The sequence below is a fragment of the Eleutherodactylus coqui genome, chromosome 1, assembly GCF_035609145.1.
Source record: "Eleutherodactylus coqui strain aEleCoq1 chromosome 1, aEleCoq1.hap1, whole genome shotgun sequence".
Taxonomy (NCBI): domain Eukaryota; kingdom Metazoa; phylum Chordata; class Amphibia; order Anura; family Eleutherodactylidae; genus Eleutherodactylus; species Eleutherodactylus coqui.
In genome coordinates this window covers 135,917,348-135,940,661 of record NC_089837.1, presented here as the reverse complement: position 1 = coordinate 135,940,661, position 23,314 = coordinate 135,917,348, and the positions used below count along the sequence as shown (strand labels likewise).

At 41.2% G+C, this 23,314-nt stretch overlaps 1 protein-coding gene across 3 annotated transcripts in view; it reads left to right on the top strand.

Moving 5' to 3' along the window:
• The window catches only part of WDR49 (WD repeat domain 49), a 115,573-nt gene that overhangs the window by 28,521 nt on the left and 63,738 nt on the right, over nt 1–23,314 (top strand). For all 3 annotated transcript variants that reach the window (XM_066600714.1, XM_066600708.1, XM_066600698.1), the window contains 4 exons: nt 3,087–3,235; nt 4,368–4,601; nt 14,695–14,859; nt 22,332–22,447. In XM_066600714.1, coding sequence (XP_066456811.1) covers nt 3,087–3,235; nt 4,368–4,601; nt 14,695–14,859; nt 22,332–22,447 — 664 coding nt within the window. The remainder of the gene's footprint in view (nt 1–3,086; nt 3,236–4,367; nt 4,602–14,694; nt 14,860–22,331; nt 22,448–23,314) is intronic.

Here is a 23,314-nt window from a genome sequence, read left to right as displayed (position 1 = left end):
ATATAAGGTGGCTCACAGAAAAGCTTTTGATCCTTTTGTAATCTTTCTTGAGAAAATGTATGAACCGAGCTTCGCCTTGTTATAGTCTATTTAATATATAATGCTAATATTTAGTAGTTTACTTTGCCGTGTGCAGGCATGGTGTGCGGGGGAGGGGGTCTACAATGTATTACGTACAAGAATGTCCAGCCGCTGTTTTCTGACCTCCACCTTAACTGTTGGAACTGCTGCACTAGTGGGATTTATCTATGACTTTATTGATTAGTAATCTGCATCATGCTCAGGGCATGGACTTATATACCGGTATGTACTGTGCTGGACTATAAACATAGTGGAAGTTGTGGAACTTTATACTATCTGTAACTTTTCTACATCATTAAGGGCTTCTGCACACAACGATTTTGTGCGTATAAATACGGTCGCAGAAACCGCATAGGATAGATTCTATTGAGTTCAATGGGTTCCCTCACATTGCCCGTTTTTCCGAGTGCATTTCCGTCGGATGAGAAAATATGCAACATGTTCTATTGTGTGCAGAATTCCGCACCAAATGCCCCATAGCAGTGTATAGGGTAGTGGAAATGCGCATGAACTGTGAATGAGCATGGGAAACGTCATTTTTCTGCAGCCACCTGTCTGAGCGCTATAAAGTTTGCAGGTAATTGCAGGCAGAGTCCTTAGGGGAGTCTCCTTTCGGAAGCATGCTCCATTCAAGGGCGGTGGAATTACTCATACATTTTGTAGATCGGAGGCCGGCACTCTGGGACCCCAGAGAATGAACCCCGAACCTACACCTCCTTCTCGGAACAAACACCACTATCTCAGTGCCTGCCAACATGGCAAAAGAACATCCTCATCATCAGAAGACATGTCTCCATCCTCAGCTACTCTCTCCAAAGCCAGAAAGTACAAAGTGTCAAGCCGCACATGTTGAATTTTTATGGCTGATTACCGGGGGGCTGGGTCAATGATGACAGCATTACCTATTGCTAGCGGAAAGCTTTGCGCAACTATGGTGAGCTAAAGAAGAAAAGAAATATATGCCATTATATGCGGAAAATAAACTTGTTCATTGCGCTTACTCTCGTGTGCAGGAGCCCTAAAGTCTATGTGATACGATTGTGTGCTGCCCTGTTTTAGGCAGATCTAGTACACTATTAGCCCAAACAGCAGAAAGCAGTATTGTGGTGTTAGTCTAACAGCAGCTACTGCAGAATACAGTGGACTCTCTCCGCTACGCTCCTCACCGGTGGCTGATGCCATGTATGGTGGCTGCCATGTATCTGCATGCATGCATGTAGCCGCTGAATCACAAGTGACAGCAGTGGGAGGAGGTGACGGATGCACAACTATGAGTTTGTTGTGTTATATAAAAGAAAAAGTAAAAGAAATATCTGCTGTTAGAAAATTGGCACAATCTTATTTTGTGCCATTTGGGATAACGGCGCACCGGCCCTGCCTTTAATAAAACAGAAGAGTATAGTGACAGATTCACTTTAAAGGGGCCGTACCAAAATACACTTTAATCACCTATGCATAGGATAGGCAATAAAAATCTGATCAGTGGGGTCTCAGCAGGTACCCTCACCAATCTTGAGAATGAGGTTTTATGTCCCTCTCTCTTCCTTACTGCAGGCTTACTGCACCCCTGGAGTGAGGAGGAGATTGAAAGGAATGGCAGTCTTCCATGCACCGTGCCACTCCATTCCTTTTCAGTGGGTCTTCCGCAGATAGTCGAGTACTTATACTTGCCTATTTCTGTCAGCCTTATTAAAATGAGTGCTGTGGCAGCTGTGCATGCTTGGTCACCACTTAATTCAATCTGATGTCACTGCAAGGAGTTGCCTGAGAAGAAGGGGGCATGAGATCCATTCTGAGGATTGGTGGGGGTCTTAGCGGTGAGACCCCCACTGATCAGACTTTTATCACCTATCCCGTGGGTAGGTGATTTAAGTTTATTCTGGTACAAGATCTTTAAGTTTTAAAGGGGTGTGCTTCAACTTCTTGACACTGGTTGCTCCAATTAAGTTTACAGTTAACTAAAATCCAAGTAGAAGGCTTCCTGTAATTTGATTAAAACATGTGTTAAGAATCACACATTTACAGGCAATTATTCACATATGCTGTTTTAAATCTCAGCGCACTTCATTTTAGTGGTTGTTTTGCTTATGTATTACAAGTTAAAGCCGTACTCACACGGGGACTCTCAAAGCGTGTGTGATACGTTTTTCGAGAAGGAAAGCATTGCATCCCCCTACGTGTGATTGTCACCTGCATTTTTCACACACCTGTAAAAAAATTGCATGTTCTTCCTTCAGTCAAAATAGAAAAAAGCATCACCCTCGCATGCAAATTGCGTAGCATGCGAGTGCTATGCCTGTTTTAAAAGATCCCATAAGAAATTATGGCCGATTTACAAGGAATCGCCCAAAACTAGGATGTGCAGTGATTTTCTTTATCTTGGACTGTTAGTCCGGGAGTAGTGATGAGCGAGCATACTCGCTAAGGGCAATTGCTCGAGTGAGCATTGCCCTTAGCTAGTACCTGCCTGCTCGAGAGAAAAGGTTCGGGTGCCGGCGGCGGGCAGGGAGCGGCAGGGGAGAGCAAGGAGGAACGAAGGGGAGATCTCTCTCTCCCTCTCTCCCCCCTCGCTCCCCCTGCTCACTGCCGCAACTCACCTGTCACCCGCACCGGCAGCCGAACCTTTTCTCTCGAGCAGGCAGGTACTCGCTAAGGGCAATGCTCACTCGAGTAATTGCCCTTAGCGAGTATGCTCGCTCATCTCTATCCGGGAGAAAAATCACTCATGTAAATAAACATAAATCAACAAGTTTTGTTCATGTATAAGTTCTGTCCATAAGGCAATCGGATGAAACTCATGTGCGAAAATTACCAATGTGAACACAGCCTAATATAGTAATTTCGATCTGCCATAGACCTCTACTACACAACTATGCAGCCTAGCTTATGACATAGTTCTGCTGGATATACGCATATCATCATGTATGCATATGAAGGCTACAGCCTTGGTTACAACTCATGTACTATTTTTTTTTCTTTTTCTTATTTTCATGTTTTAATAATAGCAACTGCTGGAAATGATCACAAGATTTGTCTATGGAACCCGTATGTCGTCTCCAAACCCACTGGGATTCTGCAAGGAAACATGGCCAGTGTGATCACCGTCAAATTTATTGCCAGCCGTAAGCAGTTGTTTAGCTTCTCTAAAGATAAGGTGAGAATGGCTGGTAATGGTGGTGAATAATGTGTCTGGCTTAGGCCTCATTTACACGAGCGTCTTATCGCGGCTATTTTGCCATAATAAAACTAGCCGAAAATCGCGCCCATCTAAAGCATTGGAGTCCAAAGTATTCATTCAGATGGCTGATTTTTAGCTGCATCAAAACATTGCAGCCAAATGAAAAGAAAAGATAGGTCTTCCTCTCTCTTTTGGCCGCGATTAGCTGGCAGCTCCCATAGGCATCTATGGGAGCTGCCGGCAATGGGAGGGGAAGGGAGTTTGGCAGCAGCTGGTACAGCATGTCAGCTAGCTCTATTTAAATAATAGAAGCCATGCCGAAGGAATTCTCGTCTGCTGCATATAAACGACGCATCCTGCTGCGTGAATGGACAAGAAAACACAAATTTTAGCTGCCACTCAGTCGCAGCTTTCTCTTCTACATGCTTTTTACGCCCGCGATGCAGCCATCTGAAAAATGCATCACTCATGTGAGTGAGGCCTCAGGATAATTTCACATGGCCGCGATTCTCACGCATGATTTGTGTTTGCGAGATGGACAAATCTTGCACAAATATGAGATATAGAGTCATACATATGAGTAATTTTTTCCCATATTGCAACGTGAAAATTTGCATCACATCGTGAAAAAATCTCGGCATGACCTATCTTTAGGCGTTTCCCTGGAACGCCTCTGTAGGCATCACCTATTGTTTTCAATGGGGCGGGCAAAGCATCACACAGCGATGCAATGTTTCCCCTTGAAAACAGAGCCACAATGGGGGATCGCTACTTCCCTGAAGTGATATGAGGCGTTTTTAACATAAAACTGCCTCGCATCTAAGGAGACATTGCACGATGCCGGCTATGATATTGGGCTGAGTTTCATGGCCCGACATCGCACTCGCCCGTGTGAAATGATGTGTCTATCAGCGGTCTTCAGTTTGATATATTTGTCACTAGTATCATATTTTGCTTTTGTTACTGTTTTACGAAAATCTGTAGTTCTTGTTTTGGAGAAAATAACATAATTTCTCCCACCTTGGCGTCCTCAGTAGCGTGCATGTTGGTGAGACTACAGTTCTGTGACTGCCTGTGATTTACGACTGCAGTATATAATATCTTGCAGGTGTTGAGGGTCTGGGACATTCATCATCAGGTGTGCATACAGCGCATAGCTGGAATCTTCCCCAAAACTGTGGAATTTCACTTGTCCTTTTATTTCTGTGAGCCTCATGGACGGCTATTTCTGTCCTTCAACAATCAGCTATCAGTTCTGGAGATGAAGAAGGAGGCCAGTAAGAGAGTGACAAGTCACGAGAAACCGGTGACGTGCGTGCTCTACAATTTCACCTTTAAACAGGTACATTTTAAATCCCCAAATCTAACTTTTTTAATCCTAGAAGTGAATCTTTCTTTTGGGTCCTTTACACGGGACAACTGTTGGTCTAACGACTGTCTTCACGCGGGAGTGATAGTCGTCCAGTGAATGGAGCTCACTAGAAATCTCTTCCGGCTTCCAACCTCCTCTCACTGCGAACAGGCAGTCTATCATAGATTGAATGACTGCCTGTTTATACTAGTCCCTCACTAGTCACTTCTTTTCAGTAAGCCGATGTCTCACTCAGTGCCCTGTTAGTGGCGTGTATACATGGGACGACTATTGCAGAAAATCGCTATGTCCAGCCATTGTTCAGACGATAATCACCCCGTGTAAAGGTACCTTTAATTAGAGCAGATTTCACACAAAATAATAAGATAATTTATCTCAATAGCACATATCAGATTAAGGGGTAATGCATACCTCTGTACTACAGATCTGTGTTTTACGGATCTATTATACAGTGGTCATAGCCTGCTGTGGGTCCATACTGTACCTCTATATACTAAACTTTCTATATGTGAGAGAGTGTTGTGTGACAGCCCTAACTGTGCACAGAGGGTGAGCAAGGCGGAAATGAGCTGCCTTGTCCTTAAATAAGTTGATCCACTTATAGCTTTTTAGTTCAAGAAGCAGACAGCTCCGTACATTGCGCAGTGGCCCAGGTTAGAATTGCAGGCTGAGTCCCATTCACTTCAATAGGACTAAACTGGGCCACTGCACAATGTATAAAGCTGTCTGCTTTCTGCAGCAGAACAGCTAGAAGTGGGGCAACCCTTTTAACTGTCATGGTTGTGACCCTTTGTTAACTGCTTGCATTTTAATAATAAAGGTTTTAGAGCATTTGTAATCCTGTCTTGTAATGATAAAGAGATGATTGTTCATCCCACTCCCGATGTACATGTTGTGGTAGAGGATAGGCGACACAGGTACCAGGGTATGAATTAGGCAACAGAGTTACAAAAATATAAATGTTATTATAACTGATTATTTGCAGAAGAAAAATGGTTAGGAACAGCTTTAGCAAACAGTTGAGAAAATACTGAAATTTTATGGATCTGATAATCAAACCTGACTATAACTAACTAGGAGTGATAACAATTGTCAGTTACAATAGCAGGGACGTACAGTCATACCCCTACTTTTGTCACCTTCTTCTTTCGCCGGTTTCCAGTTTTGCCGATTCTTCACCACAGGATTTTGCCTCCATCTTCGTCGCCTGCTTCCAGTTACATCGGTGGCTGCCGGCCCACATGACCTCGTTGTTCAATCACAACCATTCATGGATTGATCCAATTACAGCCATTCATGGATGAATGGCTGTGAATGGAGCATCCAGCACTGGCTGTGATTGGCTGAGCGGGCTGTTACTCAGCCAACTCACCCAATCAGAGCAATCTCTTACTGGAGGTGGGGGATTTCAATGCCCGTCAGTAGCAAGATGCTCTGCCAGCTTCACAAGTGTCCGACAGCCTTCACAGAGGTCCTGGAGAGTGGCTACTGGGACACCGACGGCACCTGTAAGAGGAGTATATTGATTTTTTTTTCTCTCAGCCAATGCAGCTAGGGCGTTTAGCACTGCCAAAAATGCGGTACCAAGTTGGCTAGAGGGAGTTGGTGTTCGTCATCCCCCCTTGTGTTTGCATTCATGCTTGTTGTTCGGTGTGTGTGAGCTGCAACATGTTCTGTGTGCCTGAACTGGTTGCAAGTCCTGTTCCGTTTTGTATGCATTTCCATGCTGTGTTAGTGTGAACTGTGTCCTGTGGTGCTTGGATCACTTACCATCTCTAGGTTCTAGCACGAGGCCGTCATTATCAGGATGATCACCCTGCTTGGCTTAGTTGTCTCGATAGAGTAGGGACCCAAAAGACAACGGGGACCCTTGATGTGGGCGCGCAGGCTTAAGTGACTTGGCCAATCTACAAGCTAATACCTTGTACATTCTTCAGCAATTCCATCTGTTATGTATGCAGGTATGTATGGTGCGTGTTTTGGTCAGCAGTCCATTAGTTATGTCCTCTGTCTCCATATTCTGCCGGAGTTCGCTAGTTCATGAGTGTGAAGTCTGTTTCACAGTTCTGCGGTTTTGTTTGAGTTCGCCATTTGGCAAGTGTGGTCGTTGGAAAGACGTAACAAGTAGTCTGTCATAGCACTGCTCATACATCTATTAATCATTATGCATAGCTTATCACAGCTCTGCATAGCATAGCATAGCATGGCACTTTCCCCCTCTCCAATGCATGCACAGTACTAACAGCTAAAGAGGAGGGATGAGAGCTATTTTATGTGAGGTTGTGATAGACTACACTTAATGATTGATGTATGAAAAGCAGTAGTGCTGTGATAGGCTGTGCATAATGACTGATAGATGTAAGAGCAGTGCTGTGATAGGCTATGGCAGCTGCGCAAAATAATGTAGTTGTATCTTCCATTCCTGGCTGGAGCTTCAGGGGTCTGAAGACTACAGTTTTCACAGAGGGGGCCACAGTTACTTTGAGGGGCAGAGAGAGCACCACAGTGACTATGAAGGGCACAGAGAGGGTCACAGTGACTTTAAGGGACACTAAAGGGAATTTTTACAATGCAGAGCAAGAAGAAGACATTATTTTTTCTGATGGGCTTTACAGGGAAAATATTACTGTCTGTAGGCACTATTACTTTTCAGGGAACAAGTACTATATAGGGCATAAACATTGTATTTTTACTATGATGGAATTAGGGGTAGTGGCAGTATGAGAAGAGTGTGCAGAGATGAATTGTGGCAGAAAGAAGTATTCATAACAGTCTGAACCAAATAGAGAAGAAAAGGAAAAGAGAACGGCTCTGAACTGGGACAAGGCCATCTGTGACGAGTGGAGGTAACTGCACTGTAATCACTATCACTGTGTAGAACCATTGCATGATGACATGGTGACTGCATTATTTAGAAGTATGCTAGAGCTGATCCACTGTATTTGAGGCCACAGTGTTATAAATGTTGTCTTATGTTGTCTCCGATGTGTGTCTGCGGTTGTGAACTGCTTGAGATGTGTGTATATATATATATATATATATATATATATATATATATATATATATATATGATTAGAGGGGGTTAGCCATACCTCCAGCTTAGCATCTTCACTGGCTGCTAGTGCTGCATTAGTGGTCACTTAAGATAAGTGAAGCTGGACTTTTGCACCAGGGCCCATTTGATTTGTTTTACGCCCTTAGTCCTTCCTCAAGTATATAAGAACACTATAGTAGCAGGTTTACAAGCTGTTCGATGTGTTTGGAAATTCTCTTGTGAATTTTATTCTATTCTAATTCGATTTCCATGTACATTGAACATTTTTACCATTACAGAAGTTGTGAAGAGTAAAACAATATCAAAAATTGTAGTTCTTTTCTCCAATTGTCACCAGCAAAATGATTCAACTGATGTCAAGTGCAGTAACATAAACATCTTGTACCAGTGCCTTAATTTATTGCATATTATGTGACTATCCAAGTGAATGATTCCATAAACTTTTTGCTTAGAGTGTAACAATTCAATTATATTGTATTCTTTTTATATACAGACTGAAAGCTGTTTTCCTTTGAAGTAGTGATACACAAAGCCACTTTTCTGAATCGTAATGACTGCTTTTAGTCAATTAAAATATTCAAGTCTATCGTCTTTTTAACTGCCAAAATATATGTTGCTAGAAAAGAGTCTCAGATTTAACAAGAGGTTAAAGTAATTATAGAGTTAAAGGGAAATACCCTTTTCTACATTTTACACTTTAACTAGACATAAAATGTTAACTATCTTGCCTAATTTGCAAATACTTTCTTGGTTTCTGCTAATGTGAGTGATTTCTTTCACTAGAGTTTCCCTTAAAGGGGTATTCCCATCTTGGTCTCCTACCACTGGGTGCCCACATCTAGGTTCCAAAAAGTGGTCAGGATTCAGGGAAACAGTTGAGAACCCTATGCTGCTTCTGTAACTCCCATAGAAGTGAATGGAAGTTATGTGAATAGTGTAGTTAGCCATGCTGCTTCATATGCATCTTAACAGTTGTGGAAAGAAGACAGCTCACTGTACTACACTGTTTAATATGCTGCTTCTATGGAACTTACAGAAACAGTATGGCACCCTCTTGGCATGTGACCTGGAGTCTAGAAGCAACGAGCGGGAGGAGAACAGTGGGACAGAAAAAGTTGTAAAAACAATACTAGTAAAAGTAATGAAAAACAATTAAAACAAACAGTAGTAAACACAAAAGTCATCAAATAATAAAAACAATAGGGGCACGCTGTGTTAGAGGATAGACTTCTAGAGACCTACAGTGGTAGTTTAGGATGAGTGAAAGCAAGCAGCCATTTCAGGGGCAACGTGACCCCCAGAGGACTTGTGAAGTATTGCATGGCCTCCTGGCAATGGTAGAAGATCACACAGAAGTGAGAAAAGATTAAAGTTCTGCAGTGTTCAAGTGTTTGGTTCCACGTAGTTTGACCAGCAACCATCAAGCTTTCTGTAACTCCTTGAGTGTTTGTACCCATCAAGCATTTGTGCCACTGTTGTGAAGAAAATGAACATATCTGTTCAACCAGCATATTCTGTGATCACTTTTAAATGGAAACCCAGTAAGCACTCCTTAATGCCTGACCCCTTGTTCTCTGTGAACTCTGTAGTGAACAGTGGACGACTAAAGTGCCCTCCATCATCCCTTTTCGACATTACACATCTGTATTTTTCCCATTGAGAGTGAGAGATAAACTAAAATGATAGGCTTAAAAGTTATTAACTATTGATCCTTAAAAACGAAGAGAACATGTGCCCGCCATGTGCTTAGTGCATTGCATTACACAACATGATACTTTTTAATGTCTGTCTGGAGATTGACTTGAATCCAAGCTTCTACTGTTACTTTCCAAGAGCGATGCAGAATGTACTGTAGAAGTTGTGTGCTGCTTATTTTGCCAGATATGTGGCAAGTGGAAAGAAGTTACTTCTGCACTTTATCACCAATAAATACCTCTTGGTAGTTTTTTTGTGCTTCTTTGCATTTCCAACTCAGCATTATTGGGTTTATATCTTGGTAGTATAATTATGGTTAATTTAAAAAAAGCCCATGTGCTTTCATCAGGATGACAACTCATCAGTCAGGAAGCCATAGCTCTTCCACATGCCACTGTTATAGCCTCATGGCTGCCTTACCCTATCCACTTAATAGATTAGTAAATCTTTCTGAAGCTTGTTTTTCATGAACCTTGAGGATTAATGGTTAACTAGTTTAACTCAGTGTAATGCTGGCGCCTAATGCCAGGTGAAAAAAAATGTCTGCATATATGTTACATAGATAGAAGCAAACTTAAAAATGGGATTAAAAAAAAGAACTGGTAAAAAAACTAAAGTCAAAAAGGCATTTTATTACTCTGATATGTGCAATTGGCTATCCGAATTGAACCAACAAATATGGATAGTTTGTTACAAAAACAGCGCCACACTTGTCTATGGGTTATATTTAGTTTTGCAGCTCAGCTCCATAGATATGAATGAGGCTGAGCTGCAATACCTCATAAAACCTGCAAAGAAGTGTGTCACTGGTTTGGAAGCAAGTGTGCATGTTTTTTTTTAACCTGTACAATCCCTTTAAATATTCATAATCACTGATTATTAATTGGCTACCTGTAAGTGTATTCTTGATATTATCTTGACATAGTTAACATGAGATGGGTATTAATGTGGTTGAGATATCTTCCAGCTCTTCCTTAATAGTGGGAATGAGAGGGTATTCCAGTTTTATATGAATAATGTTTAACACCTGTCTAAATGAGAAGTTCTATAACTTTCTAGTCTACTTTATGTTTCATTTCCTTGCAATCTTCAAGTTGTTTTCTATAAATTGTATCCAGTCTACGTAAACTGCTATGAGCTAAATCCATCAGCAGCAGCTACACAAGTCTCTCTGGTACGCACAATGTATCAGTCTGGGGTCCAGACTATTTAGCTCACAGAGAATTTCCTAGAGCGGATATAATTGTATCCACTTCTCATCGGAGAGCAGTACTAGGTATGTACCAATTTGCAGCCAACAAGTGTAAACAAGAGCGTTCTAAGGGACCTGTCACATGCAGGTAGCATGAGGATTTTGGTGTGGAATTTACTTGCAGTGCGTTGTGCGGCCTATTCCAACCCATGTGAAAGGTCCGTAATTCACTGACAGCAAGCTAATATCTTGAAAATGGTGAGAAATTAAAGCATACTTTACATTTATACAGCTGTTAAACTTAAAATGTATCTGTCATTTCAGATGATTTTTCAGAATATGGTCTTGTATGTACATAAGGAACAACACTATAGCTGGCCATTATATAAGGTGTTTCCTGAATTTATCACCAGTTCTGCCTCTGTAGGCCCTATCTTTGTCAGTTGTTCCTAAACTTTGCTCAGGAGTGGATGGGGACTAGCTTCTTCATTGTATACTATATATTGCACAGGAGATCCTGCTCCCCCTCTTTCTCTTAAACACACAAGCAGCAACATGGAGGACATTACACAGCAGTACTGAGCAGTGAAGCTGTGAATTCAGCACTGATGCAAGACAGTAGAATATTTACTGGAACCAGCAATCTCTCTCCCTCCCTCCATCTCTCCCTTTCTCCCTCTCTCATACAGTAGGTAACATCTTTAAATTGATCACTTAGGGATGCTGGCAGTGCCTGCTGTCTGTGCCACAAGAGAGATTTTACTAGGGAATTGAGAGAAGAGAGATCATTGCAGAAGGCAAGGGGAAGAGAAGTGGCTGACAAGTGGAGAAAGAGGCATTTTTCCCTAAAATAAGATATATTACAAAGTTTGTTATACTCACTTTTACTATTGATTTATGCAGCGTTCAAACAACAGAGCCCGTGTAATTTACATAAAACTAGAAAACCATTGTAAACGTCTCGAAAAACATGATAAATGACAACATGATAATGAGCATATAAGATGTTATTGAGGTTTTGTAGCGCCTCTCTAAAGCCATGGGAGCAATGAGAAGACTCCATAACTCCATGTAATGCCTATATGACTACCCATGCTTCTTTAAAAAGTTCTGAAATGAGGTTACACATTGATGTCATCCTATCAATAACTACACAGTATTTACTGACTAGAAGTATGATGTCTCTTAAGTACATTAATGTGTAATACCTAAGTATTCCACAGCCTATTTCTACATTATGAGAACTGCCTCCAACATATGCAAAAAGATGAGATTGGAGTCTACAATCTGTATATTGAAGTCCTTGGCTTGTTGGCAGATTGCTCTTTATAGCACACTGCCATCACTAGAGTCATACTGTCAAAACCTGCAACAACTTGATCCTACTAATGTGACAGGGACTGGAATAATTATGTCATTGTCACTGAAGTGGCAACAAAATAAATGCTTTGTTCCTGAATTCAGAATTAAACAATTTTCTCTGTGCTAAAAAATAAACCCGCAAAATCAGAGATACACATTTCAGACACTACAGATGATGCCACTGATACATGTAATAAAGCGTCCTCAGTCCTCACTATGCTGAACCCATAAGTGAACCCAGTAGATACTTGTACTTGTATCCACCGGAAATTACAATGCTGGAACATGTTTTATTAGAATTTTGTATTGTGCCGTTCCTCTGTTACTCATCCTGGCACTGCATGGTCTCTAAAGTTCTATATGGTGCTGTGTTACTGAATTATTCTCCTATAGAACCAGTACTTCAAGAATAGAATGGTACGGTAATACAGTGTCCAATTTCACAGGACTTCTGAGAGCAAAAAGCTTCTTTACGCCACTGTATCAAGTAGGAGATCTATGAAGGTACAATATGGCCCCATATACTTCTATGGGATGCTGTGCAACAGCTCCATGCTACTCGGAGGTTCAGTGGAGCCATAATGTGGTCATTTGTATGAAGCTTAACAGACATATGATAGCAGAGTGTTGAAACATTGGCAGAACTTCTGGTATACTGAGGACAGACAGGATGGGGCTTAATTACTATTACAAATTCAAGTTTTCTTCTAACTGAGCCAGAAAACTGTCAAACATGCTTTCTTCCAGATTAATGTGTTCTAGACACCTTTGGGCACTTTTTCTTGTTGTCTGACAAAGGGGCGGTTTTTGTTTAAAAGGGGGCGTGGCCTGAATTACACCACAAATTGCTCCAAGTTGTAGAAAATTGTGCCAAACTTTTGTTGCACCGCCTGGTGTAAACTAAGCCACCTGATAGGTGATCTAAACTTAGATGAGACAGTCTTAAAATGCGACAAATTTATTATTCGGCAGAGTCACTGCGTTGGCGCATTTTAAGACTGTCTAGTCTAAGTTTGTATTATCTAACTTTTAGACTGTATGCGTAAATAAGCCACGATGTGTCAAAAAGTTTTTGCCTTGGCCTGGATTCTTTCAACTGTTATTTATGGTATTTATTATTGAGGCACACTAGGGAGTCCTATTCTGAATTTATTGGAGCCCTTTTATTGCCCTCTGGCACTCTCTCAGTTCAGAACATAAATATGGACATAGCATTGCCTTATTACATGCATGCTTTTTATGGGGAGCAAATGTATTAGGGGACATGCAAATATTAATTAACTAACCCACACAGGTTACTTCAGGAATTAACTGTAAATATTTGATCGTAAACATTTAGTAAAATTAATTATTTATCAAAGATATAAAGCTCTGGGAAAAATGTAATTTTACTTGGTATATTTACACCATAAATATTTCCACTTGTATTCTATTTTGAAATATCTTCATAGATTTACATATTTTTCACATTCGTATAAATCCTGAAATCTGTGCTCTGAGATCTTTATTGTACTTCTGAAAACCTAAGTCAATGATTTAAATGTCACTGACTTTTCAAACATCATGTGGTTATATGATAGCCAGTGGGAAAATAAGCAAAACTACTATTTACTTTAAATGAAAAAAATCATTCCAAAGTGCTGGCCACTAGGGGTCTCCCTTCCTCCTAGATTGCTGTCCACTGTCTGTTGTCAAAGGATGTTAGCTCTGTTACTGAAGATAGCACAGTGGTAGAACAGGAAGTGAAGAAGGGGGAAGAGACATCCTACTCATTAATATCTATGTAAGCAGAAAGGAGAGAAAAGAAGAGGAGGGACAGAAGGAATAGACTTACCGATGTACTATCAGTGTTAATGTTGGGTGGTTAACTGCTGTTAATTCACATCTACACTGTTCAGTAATGCTATACACTGTCTTGCATGATGATTCTATGCCTGTGTGCGTTACAGACAGCACAGTAGCCACGCTCTTCCCACCAATTCTGAGAGAACTGAGAGTGAGCTGTACAGCCTACAGAGGGGGAAACTGGTGATAAATGCAAGATAAGGGCGAGCACCCACTGGCGTTTTTTTACCTGCGTTTTGCGTTTTGCGTTTTTCCTGCACAGGCATAGAGATAACATGTGTTCCTGTCCACTGGCGTTTTTTTTTGCGTTGTGTTTGCGTTTTTAACATAGGAACTGTCAGTTGCATATGTGTCCTTATTTTTCTCAATGGAAATTAACGGAAAAGCCGCGAAAACGCCGCGATAAACGCGCGGGAAAATCGCGGGAAACGTGGCGAAAACGCTGCGTTTTTTTCCCGCGGAAAACGCAATCGCCAGTGGGTGCTCGCCCTAAAAGTCACATAATGGCCAGATATATGGTTATTATTATTACTCATGTGCACAAATGGAACTTTACTCTGAACAGTCATCTGAAAAGTTAGGTACACTTTAAAGTTTCATTGCTATTAGGCTTTTGACACAAAGGAAAAAGTGCCGGAGGCTTATGTGGACATACTACAGAACAAATAATAGAGGCTACTAATTGTAAGCATGAATGCGGTTTTGATTTAATATTTATATATTCTAGTTATATTTGTAATATTCCTAGTATACTCTTGTAGGTTGGCATTTATTAACATGACCGGCACATTGCTACATCTGTGCCTTTAAATATGAAGGGGAAGTAAGCTGACTGTGTTCATTATCTATGGAGACCATTTAGAAAACATTTTCAGCACTATTTTTGTTCATGGGGAATTCTCCTCAATTTCCAGGTAATCAGCTCAGACACAGGATCGACAATTACATTCTGGATGATAGACACTGGAAGGAAAATCAAACAGTTCTCAGGCTGTCATGGCAATGCAGAGATTAGCACCATGGCTTTAGATGCAAGTGAAACAAGGCTTTTAACGGGGAGCACTGATGGAACAGTAAAGGTGAGCAAAACGTGCTTTCAGACCTGTCATTAGGTACTAATCGCTGATTGACCTTATTAATGTTATTGTCCACTGAAAGTCATGTAACCAAGGGGGAAGCCGCATAGCTGTTAGAAATCTGCACTGCTAACAGCAAGTTTTGATGCAGAATTGCCGGCAGGATTTTGCTACCTTATTTCAATTCAACATCCAAATCTCCACATTAGCAGTGGGAATTTGGTGCTGAATATTCTACAGGTGGGCCGATTCCACAACGCTTTTGGGGACTTTTCCGTCCCATATGAAAGGTTCCTTAAAGCGGCCATATACATTAATATCGCCTGATTTCAACAGGATTGGTCAACTATCTACTGTATATGGGGTGTCCTACTCTACTCATGCAGCAGATGTTGAGAGAGAGGGATTGCTCAGTTCGATTTCATGCCCGATCCCTTTGTTCTCAGGGAAGATAAGATGTCATCAGAAGTGTCTGGCAGCGACTTACTCCCTTCTTCCCATTCAGAACACATGTACGCTTGACTGAGTGGAGAGCGTATTGTACATGAAAGCGTATTTTTTTCTCTATAAGACGCACCGGACTATAGGACGCACCCCTGTTTTAGAGGGGGAAAACAGGGAAAAAGTATTTTGAACTCACCTGTGGACAGTGCAGGGGATAGTGCCGGACAACAGAGCAGAAGAAGCAGCAGAGGTCTGAAAAACCGGAGCTCCGTGTCACAGCCGTGCTTGGGTGTGGCAGGAGGAAGAGAAGAAGCGATTTGGTGGAGGCGGGGAAGCAGCAGCAGTTCCCGCCGGTGCTCACCACCAATCAGCGGTACATATGGGCGGCAGTGGGGAGGAGAGAAAACTGCTAACTAATTGCACATTTGTTCATGCGAACGTGAGTTTAACGCGTGATAACGCTAACTAAATCGCGGTCACGCATTAAACTTGATCGTGCAAAAAATGGCACATTTGCTCTATAGGACGCAGCAACTTTTTCCGGAAAAAAGTGCATCTCATAGAGCAAAAAATACAGTACTCTGTTTATCTGAAAATAAGACCTACCCTGAAAATAAGCCCTTGCATGATTGGATTTTTGAGGGCGCTTGAAATATAAGCCCTGCTCAAAAAATAAGCCCTAGTTACAGTTCATAAAAAAAGTCGATTTAAATAATGTCCAGGCAACTATACATGAAAAAAAGTAAGGTCTTTTGGAGCAAAAATTAATATTAGACCCTGTTTTATTTTGGGGGAAACGGTAGTTGTCAGCTAAACAAGCATTCAACCAGCATCTGAAGTGTATGGAGAGCTTTACTCTAGTTGATGTGACATTGTAGGGTTATCAACAAGGATATTATTACATACTATCATACACTAGACCAACATCAGCCCCCATATCTCATGTGGAAGTATCTGAATGTCTTTTACTCGTCTCAGCAATAATGCCACTGAATGTTTCTATAGAAATGCAACAGCCTGTGGCAGCCAAACTGTAAACCCATGGGCTACAGTATTGGACAAAGACTCCCATCCATCACAGATACTTATCCCAAGTGAATGAGATGTGCACCAAGGCTTCGAGTTTAACCCTCCAATTCCTAATGACGTAGGATAGATATCTAATTTGTAAATTTAGTCGGGTAAAGTCTGCTTTCTGTTACAATAGCATATCCCCCCGAATATAGATATATATTAGATACAGTGCAGATGGGAATGTTATGGGTTAACCTGCGCGTTAGCACTTTTTGCATCATTCTGCTGGTTTATGTAAAAGAGCATTTTCTCTTTATATCTGTTGTGAGTGGATGAGCTCCTTCTAGTGTGATATAAGAGCTGTGCTATGTGCTCTCATGTCTCCTCCCTGCTGCTGCCCTCCCCTCAGACACTGAGGAAATGTAGCTGCACCCCAGCCTTCCTTGTTTTGTGTTCACTGTGTTAAGGTACCTTGGGTGATTATTGCCCAAATGATCGCTGGAAGCAATGAATTCGACTGACAATCATTCTATGTACACGTGACTTCTAAGAGGGTAATGAGTAAACAATTGCTCAGTTGATGGAGTCACTTGGTTTTACCTCACCCAAAAACCAAACCACTTTTGACCTGTCTAAACAAGCAGTCATTCATTTACGAATGACTGCCTGTTTCCTGCGAATGGAGATCTCTAGCCGCTCCACCTCCACCACCAAACAACTCTTGCTCCTGTATGAGAGCACAAGAGCAATAATCGGTGGGATAGTCATCCTTTGTAAAGGTACATTAACTGTTGAAGTATCTTCTGGAGACTTTGAAGGAGATATATTTTGTGAGCATTTACAATGAGCCTATAGACATTTAGGTATAGATATGGGTAGTATATCTATAGGAAGTGTGTGTATGTATACATATATATATTTGTACCTTTGGCAACTTGCACAGAGTGACTGGTGCACTGGTCAGAACATTTTGATATTCCATGCAATACTCTCTGGTGTACTCCTAGTTGGTTAGGGGTTCATATTATAGCAAGACAGACATCCAAAACATACTTCTAGGTTATCTTAGATCTAATTAAGAATACAAGAAGAAGCCGCTAGGCTGCAAAGAATGGAGTGGCATGCACAGTCTCCAGACTTAAAACCCACTGAGTTTGTTTGGGATGAATTGGACAAAAGGGTGAAAGTAAAACAACCTACAAGTGCAGCACATTTGTGGGAACTTCTGCAACGATGTTGAGAAGAAATTCAAAAACAATATCTGAATATACTTGTAGAAAGAATGCCTTGATTGCGTAAAGCTGTTGTATTAACTAGAGGGTGCTATTATGAAAAGTCAAAAATCTAGATATAATTTCGTGAAACAAAGTTAATGCTTTATTTTTATTTGTATGAACTTGTTCATTTATTCTATGCTTTCATTTCAAAGTATATTTGAGACTTTAAATTGTGTAAATATAAAGAATTAGAAAAATTGACATGTTCTAAACCTCTTGACCGGTATTGCGTGTATATATGTATGTATGTACATATATATATATATATATATATATATATGCACACAAAAAGTTGTATCTTAACACACTACAAGGGTCATTGAAAAGCTAAGAGGCAAATAGACTGTGGCATAGAACTTTTTCTTGCATTGTTATGTCTCAAGGTAAACTTTGCTACATTTGTATACTGAATAAATATACAGAATATATATAAGGAATGGCGACTTTATTAGGGACACCCACCTAGCAGCACCTTAAACCTCCTTAAAGGGGTTGTCTCGCGCCGAAACGTTTTTTTTTTTTTTTTCAATAGGCCCCCCATTCGGCGCGAGACAAACCCAAGGGATGGGTTAAAAAAAAAAATATATATATATATTACTTACCCGAATCCCCGCTCTGCGATGACTTCTTTCTTCCTTCTCCAAGATGGCCACCGGGATCTTCACCCACGATGCACCGCGGGTCTTCTCCCATGGGGCACCGTGGGCTCTGTGCGGTCCATTGCCGATTCCAGCCTCCTGATTGGCTGGAATCGGCACACGTGACGGGGCAGAGCTACGATGACGACGCGGGACCAGCTCTCCGGCACGAGCGGCCCCATTCACCAGGCAGAAGACCGGACTGCGCAAGCGCGTCTAAAAACGCCAGAAGACAGCGAATTTAGACGGATCCATGGCGACGGGGACGCTAGCAACGGAGCAGGTAAGTGAATAACTTCTGTATGGCTCATAATTAATGCACAATGTATATTACAAAGTGCATTAATATGGCCATACAGAAGTGTATGACCCCACTTGCTGCCGTGAGACAACCCCTTTAAGCTTTCAGAACTGCAGCAATTTGCTGTGGCAATGAAGTACAGGTATCAGAGGACCCAGTGTGTGCCAAGAAAACATTCCCCACACCACCACCAGCCTGAACTGTTGGCACCTGACAGGAAAGGCTCATCGACTAATGCTGCTTGCACCAATTCCTGACTCTCCCGTTAGCATGGTACAATAAAATCTGGTTTTAATTGACCAGGCAATGTATCCAATTTTTGTGCTAATTTGCCACTGGAGTCTTCCCTTTCCAGCACTCAAACATATCATCTGCTGTTATAGTTCATCTGTGCTAAGAAACGATGAGTTGTACATTTGGATGAGTTAGTCAGAACATCAGTGTTGTAAAGAGCTACAATTTGTTTGACTGTGCATTGCCTACTTGTCAGAGCAATTCTTGACATCCTCCCTTGACCCTTTTTGTTAATGTTATGTACACCTACAAGATCCCCTTTTGCTGAATGTTTTTCCTCAATCACAATATTTTTAATATACTTTAAACACCACTGTATGAGAAGACCCCACAAAGTAGGCAGGTTTGAAATACTGGCCCCGGCTATTCTAGTATTGATGACTATATCTTGTTTAAAGGTGCTCAGATTGCTAGAGTTTTCCATGTTAGTATGGATCCTCACTAAAAATCATCCACAGAAAAATGCTCACTTCATTTTATGCTCCACTAGGGGGTTTCATGTCTAATCTCTATATCATGAAGCTCCAATCACAAAAGGGCAGGCGTCTCTAATAAAGCATCCATTTAGTTCGCGTGTGTATGTGGATGTGCATGCATACGCTCACATATGTATATGTATATGTGTGTATGTGTACTGTGTATATTCAAATAATCCCTTGTCCTACTGATAGGTACATTTAAAGCTGCTGTTACATCAAGCCTTGTAGGCTGTAACACTATATGACTATAAAGTAATAGGGTTTAAGTTCTTTCTTCTCTATATGACATTGATATCTCTATTAAAATATAGCATTTAAGAACAAAGAAGAATTTCATAACTGTTAGGCATTAACTCTAACCTTGTCTGTTAATGCTCACCTTGTCCGGCCTCTAACTCATAGGCTCTCATGTGTTGTTTAATGAGTTTGTAAGATGTAGAAGGTGCAGTTTGCAAACTTGATGGCTTTTGGGAAACAAAGCAGCCAATAAAATCCAATGGCATCCTAGAGTTTCACCATTCTAAATGTAAATGACGTACACAAAGCAACAATCTGTGTTGTGCAAAAGCCTCACATGGAAATACACATTTGAATAATGGCCACACCAATGTAATAAAAGGTTTCACAACATGTAAAATGGCAGAGTAAATCACGGTTTATGCCTAGGGAAAATGACACTTTCCTCTACTAGAAAAGCTGCACAAACAAATAACCCCACTTATCTGTAAACACACCATACATTGGTGGCTGCAGAATATGTTTATGTATACAAAACATATAAATAGTTAATGTCATGTCAGAAGTGTAAATTTACATGATGCACAAATACTAAAACTAATAAGGACACAGAAAAGCTTCCTTAGATAGTGTTTCAATCAGAAATCTTCTCTACAAAGTCACACCCAAGAGTGCACACCTTGCTGTGCTGTACAAAAACCTAACAGCTATAGTATATCAAGCATGTGGTTAATTAACCGAGGGTGCTGCATATACTGAAGGCTAGTCTGGGCTGGATACAATCAAAGATAAAAGCTTTACGACAACACCCCGGATACTGCGCTACAGGATGGAATATTGTGCAACACAATTCATTCATTGAAGATATGTTCTACTCATCCTCAGTAAATGAGTTCTGTCACACTAAATCTTCTTTGCAAACTGATGATCTTTTTAAAGTACTTATTGTACAGAAGTACCATGTTTCCCCAAAAATAAGACACTGTCTTATATTATTTTTGCCCCCAAAAAGGGTGCAGTGTCTTATTTACAGGGGGGGCTTATACTCACCTGGTCCGCGGCGTCCGGATGATCCGCGGCATCCAGATAGTCTCCGGCGGCGCTGCGGCAAATGTCCTCCCTATCTGCCTACTCAGCTTCTTTCTAGCGACGGGGCATTGAATACCCCGCCTCCAGCAAAACGAGCGCTGTGATTGACTTATCTCAGCACCATCAGCCAATCACAGATGGCGCTCGATGAGCCAATCACAGCCAATCACCGCGTTTCACCGATGGTGAAACAAGACCTACCCTGAAAAAAGCCCTAGCCTGATTTGTCAGGATTTTTGTGGAGTATTGAAATATAAGATCTACCCCAAAAATAAGCCCTAGTTACATTACATAAGATCACTTCCTGGTTACAGGATTCATAAATCCTGCTCCAAAAATTGATGGCTGTGTTTGGGTCTTTGAATGCTGCTCAGCCAATCAATTCAGCACTCGATGAACCGATCACAGCTATTGCTTCATGGAGGTGGGATTTATGAATGCCGTAACCAGGAAGTGATCCTGCGTGGGCAGCCAGGAACCACAGCGGCGCTCTGTAGAAGAGCGGGAGGGACCTGGACCGATCCTGCTTGGTAATTAATATAAGACATTCCCTGAAATTATATCTAGCGCCTCTTTTGGGGCAAAAATTAATATAAGATAGTGTCTTATTTGTGGGGAAACATGTACATGGGTGGATCATATGATGCAGACATCCAGTGAACGGGCTGCCCATATGCAATATGTAGGACACATTTCATGACATCATTAAGGCATTATTGGCTACATGCTGACCTGGTTCAGCATTCATTATGGGAAAGCTGATTTGCCCATGATTCACACCAAAAATCAGGTTGGGCTGACCCCAATCCGATTTTTCAAAAATCTACCTATTTTCATTGCGCGGCTGATCATGATGAACAACACTAGTTTGCTTTCTTTTAATCATACTGGCCCATAGAATAAAGTTAATACATCATTTATACTGAACCCTGGAAAATTGAATCTCAAAATAATTGTGGAATTGCTGTTTTCCTATTCTCCTCCCCACAAAAGTTACATGTAACCCAAAATAATCACATTAAAAAATAACTCATCCAGCAAAAAAAACAAGCCCTCATATGGCAATATCAAAGAAAAATAAAAACATTATGGCTCTTGCCTTGTTTTGAAGGCCAAAGTAAGGGCCTATTTAGACAATCGTATATCGGCTTGGTTTTCAATAGGAGGGGGGAGATGGGGGCGGGGCTAAGTACAAGTGATTAGCTCCTCCCCTGTCCCACCCCTCCCATTGCAAATAGTGGCGAGGGCCAGGGAAGGGGCGAGGGGCAGGAGCTCAGTTCCTGCTCTTGGCTCTTCCATCCTCCCTCCCCCTGCAGACAAGGACACCGTATATCGGCTCGGCGTGAAAACCGAGCCGATATATGGTCGTCTAAATAAGCCCTTAGGCTGTGTTCTTTAGAAGTTAAACACGTTTTCCAACTCTGATCTTCTGCAATTGGCCGCTCCTAAGTAGCAGAAGTAAATAACTTTGTAACGCACTTACATTTACAAATGTGGCTTGGGGTTTTTTCCAGATGCGATGACACGTTGTACATCGATCATGTGGCCCAGGCTCAGATACGTCCTGGTGAGGGTTTGGGTCCACTTCTTCTTGTCAATGTGATTATGCTGGAAAACTGTAAATTCATAAGTCTGCTCTACTGCACTAGAGATTTCTTGCCTGCGGACAGTAAATGCAATTGTTTATTATATTTTGTTTAAGATCTGGGATTTCAATGGTCATTGTCACCATAAACTAAACGCTGGAAGAGACAGAACAGTGGAAATTTCTCAGATCCTAGTACTGAAGAGAACTATACTGGTGGTCGGATGGGCGAGGTATGTACACGACACCAGGCAGGCCTAATATAACCATTGGCCCAGAGATGAGGATCCTGAACATATAAAAAAGTCTATTTGTTTTAAACTGGAGAACTCCTCATAGTTGATATCAGTAAGCTATAACTGACAAATGCATCAAAGAATAATTATGCAAATTAATTGACTCTGTTTGCCCCATTGATTGGTTCACATGGCTAAATGTGTGCGATCTGATCAGTCATTACTGTTGAAATGTAAGGGGAAAAAGGCAGTAGACATCAATGTGATTGTAAATTAAATGATTGATGAAAATCATTCACTTCATTTCCAATTACATGGATGTCTACTGCAACTTGTCCTATATTCTGACTTTTGTGGAATTTTTCCTAGGCTGGGTTCACATATGGCGGCCAGTGTGTGACTAAAGGTGCCACCGTGTTGGCGTTCAAACTGTGCTGGCATGCAAATCAGCACATAGTCATCAACAATCAAACTGCTTGGAGCTGCAATCAGTTTGAAAACCGTGCAGACATGCATACTGGCACATTGTGGCCGCAGCACGAGAACCCAAGTTTAAACCTAACAATTCAGATTTAACCCCTTAATGACACAATCCTTTTTTGGTTTTCATTGTTGGCTTTTCCTTTCCACTTCCAAAAAATTCTAACTCCTATTTGTCTAACGATGTAGCTATCTGAGGGCTGTTTTTTTGCAGGACAAGCTCTATTTTTCAATTGTACCATTTAATGTACCACATCATGTACTGAAAAAACTTCTAAGTGTTTTTACAGCATAAACACTGCGTTGAAAATGACATGATAACTTTATTCTATGGGTCAGTGAAATTACAGTAATACCAAATTTATATATTTTTTTTTTGCTGTG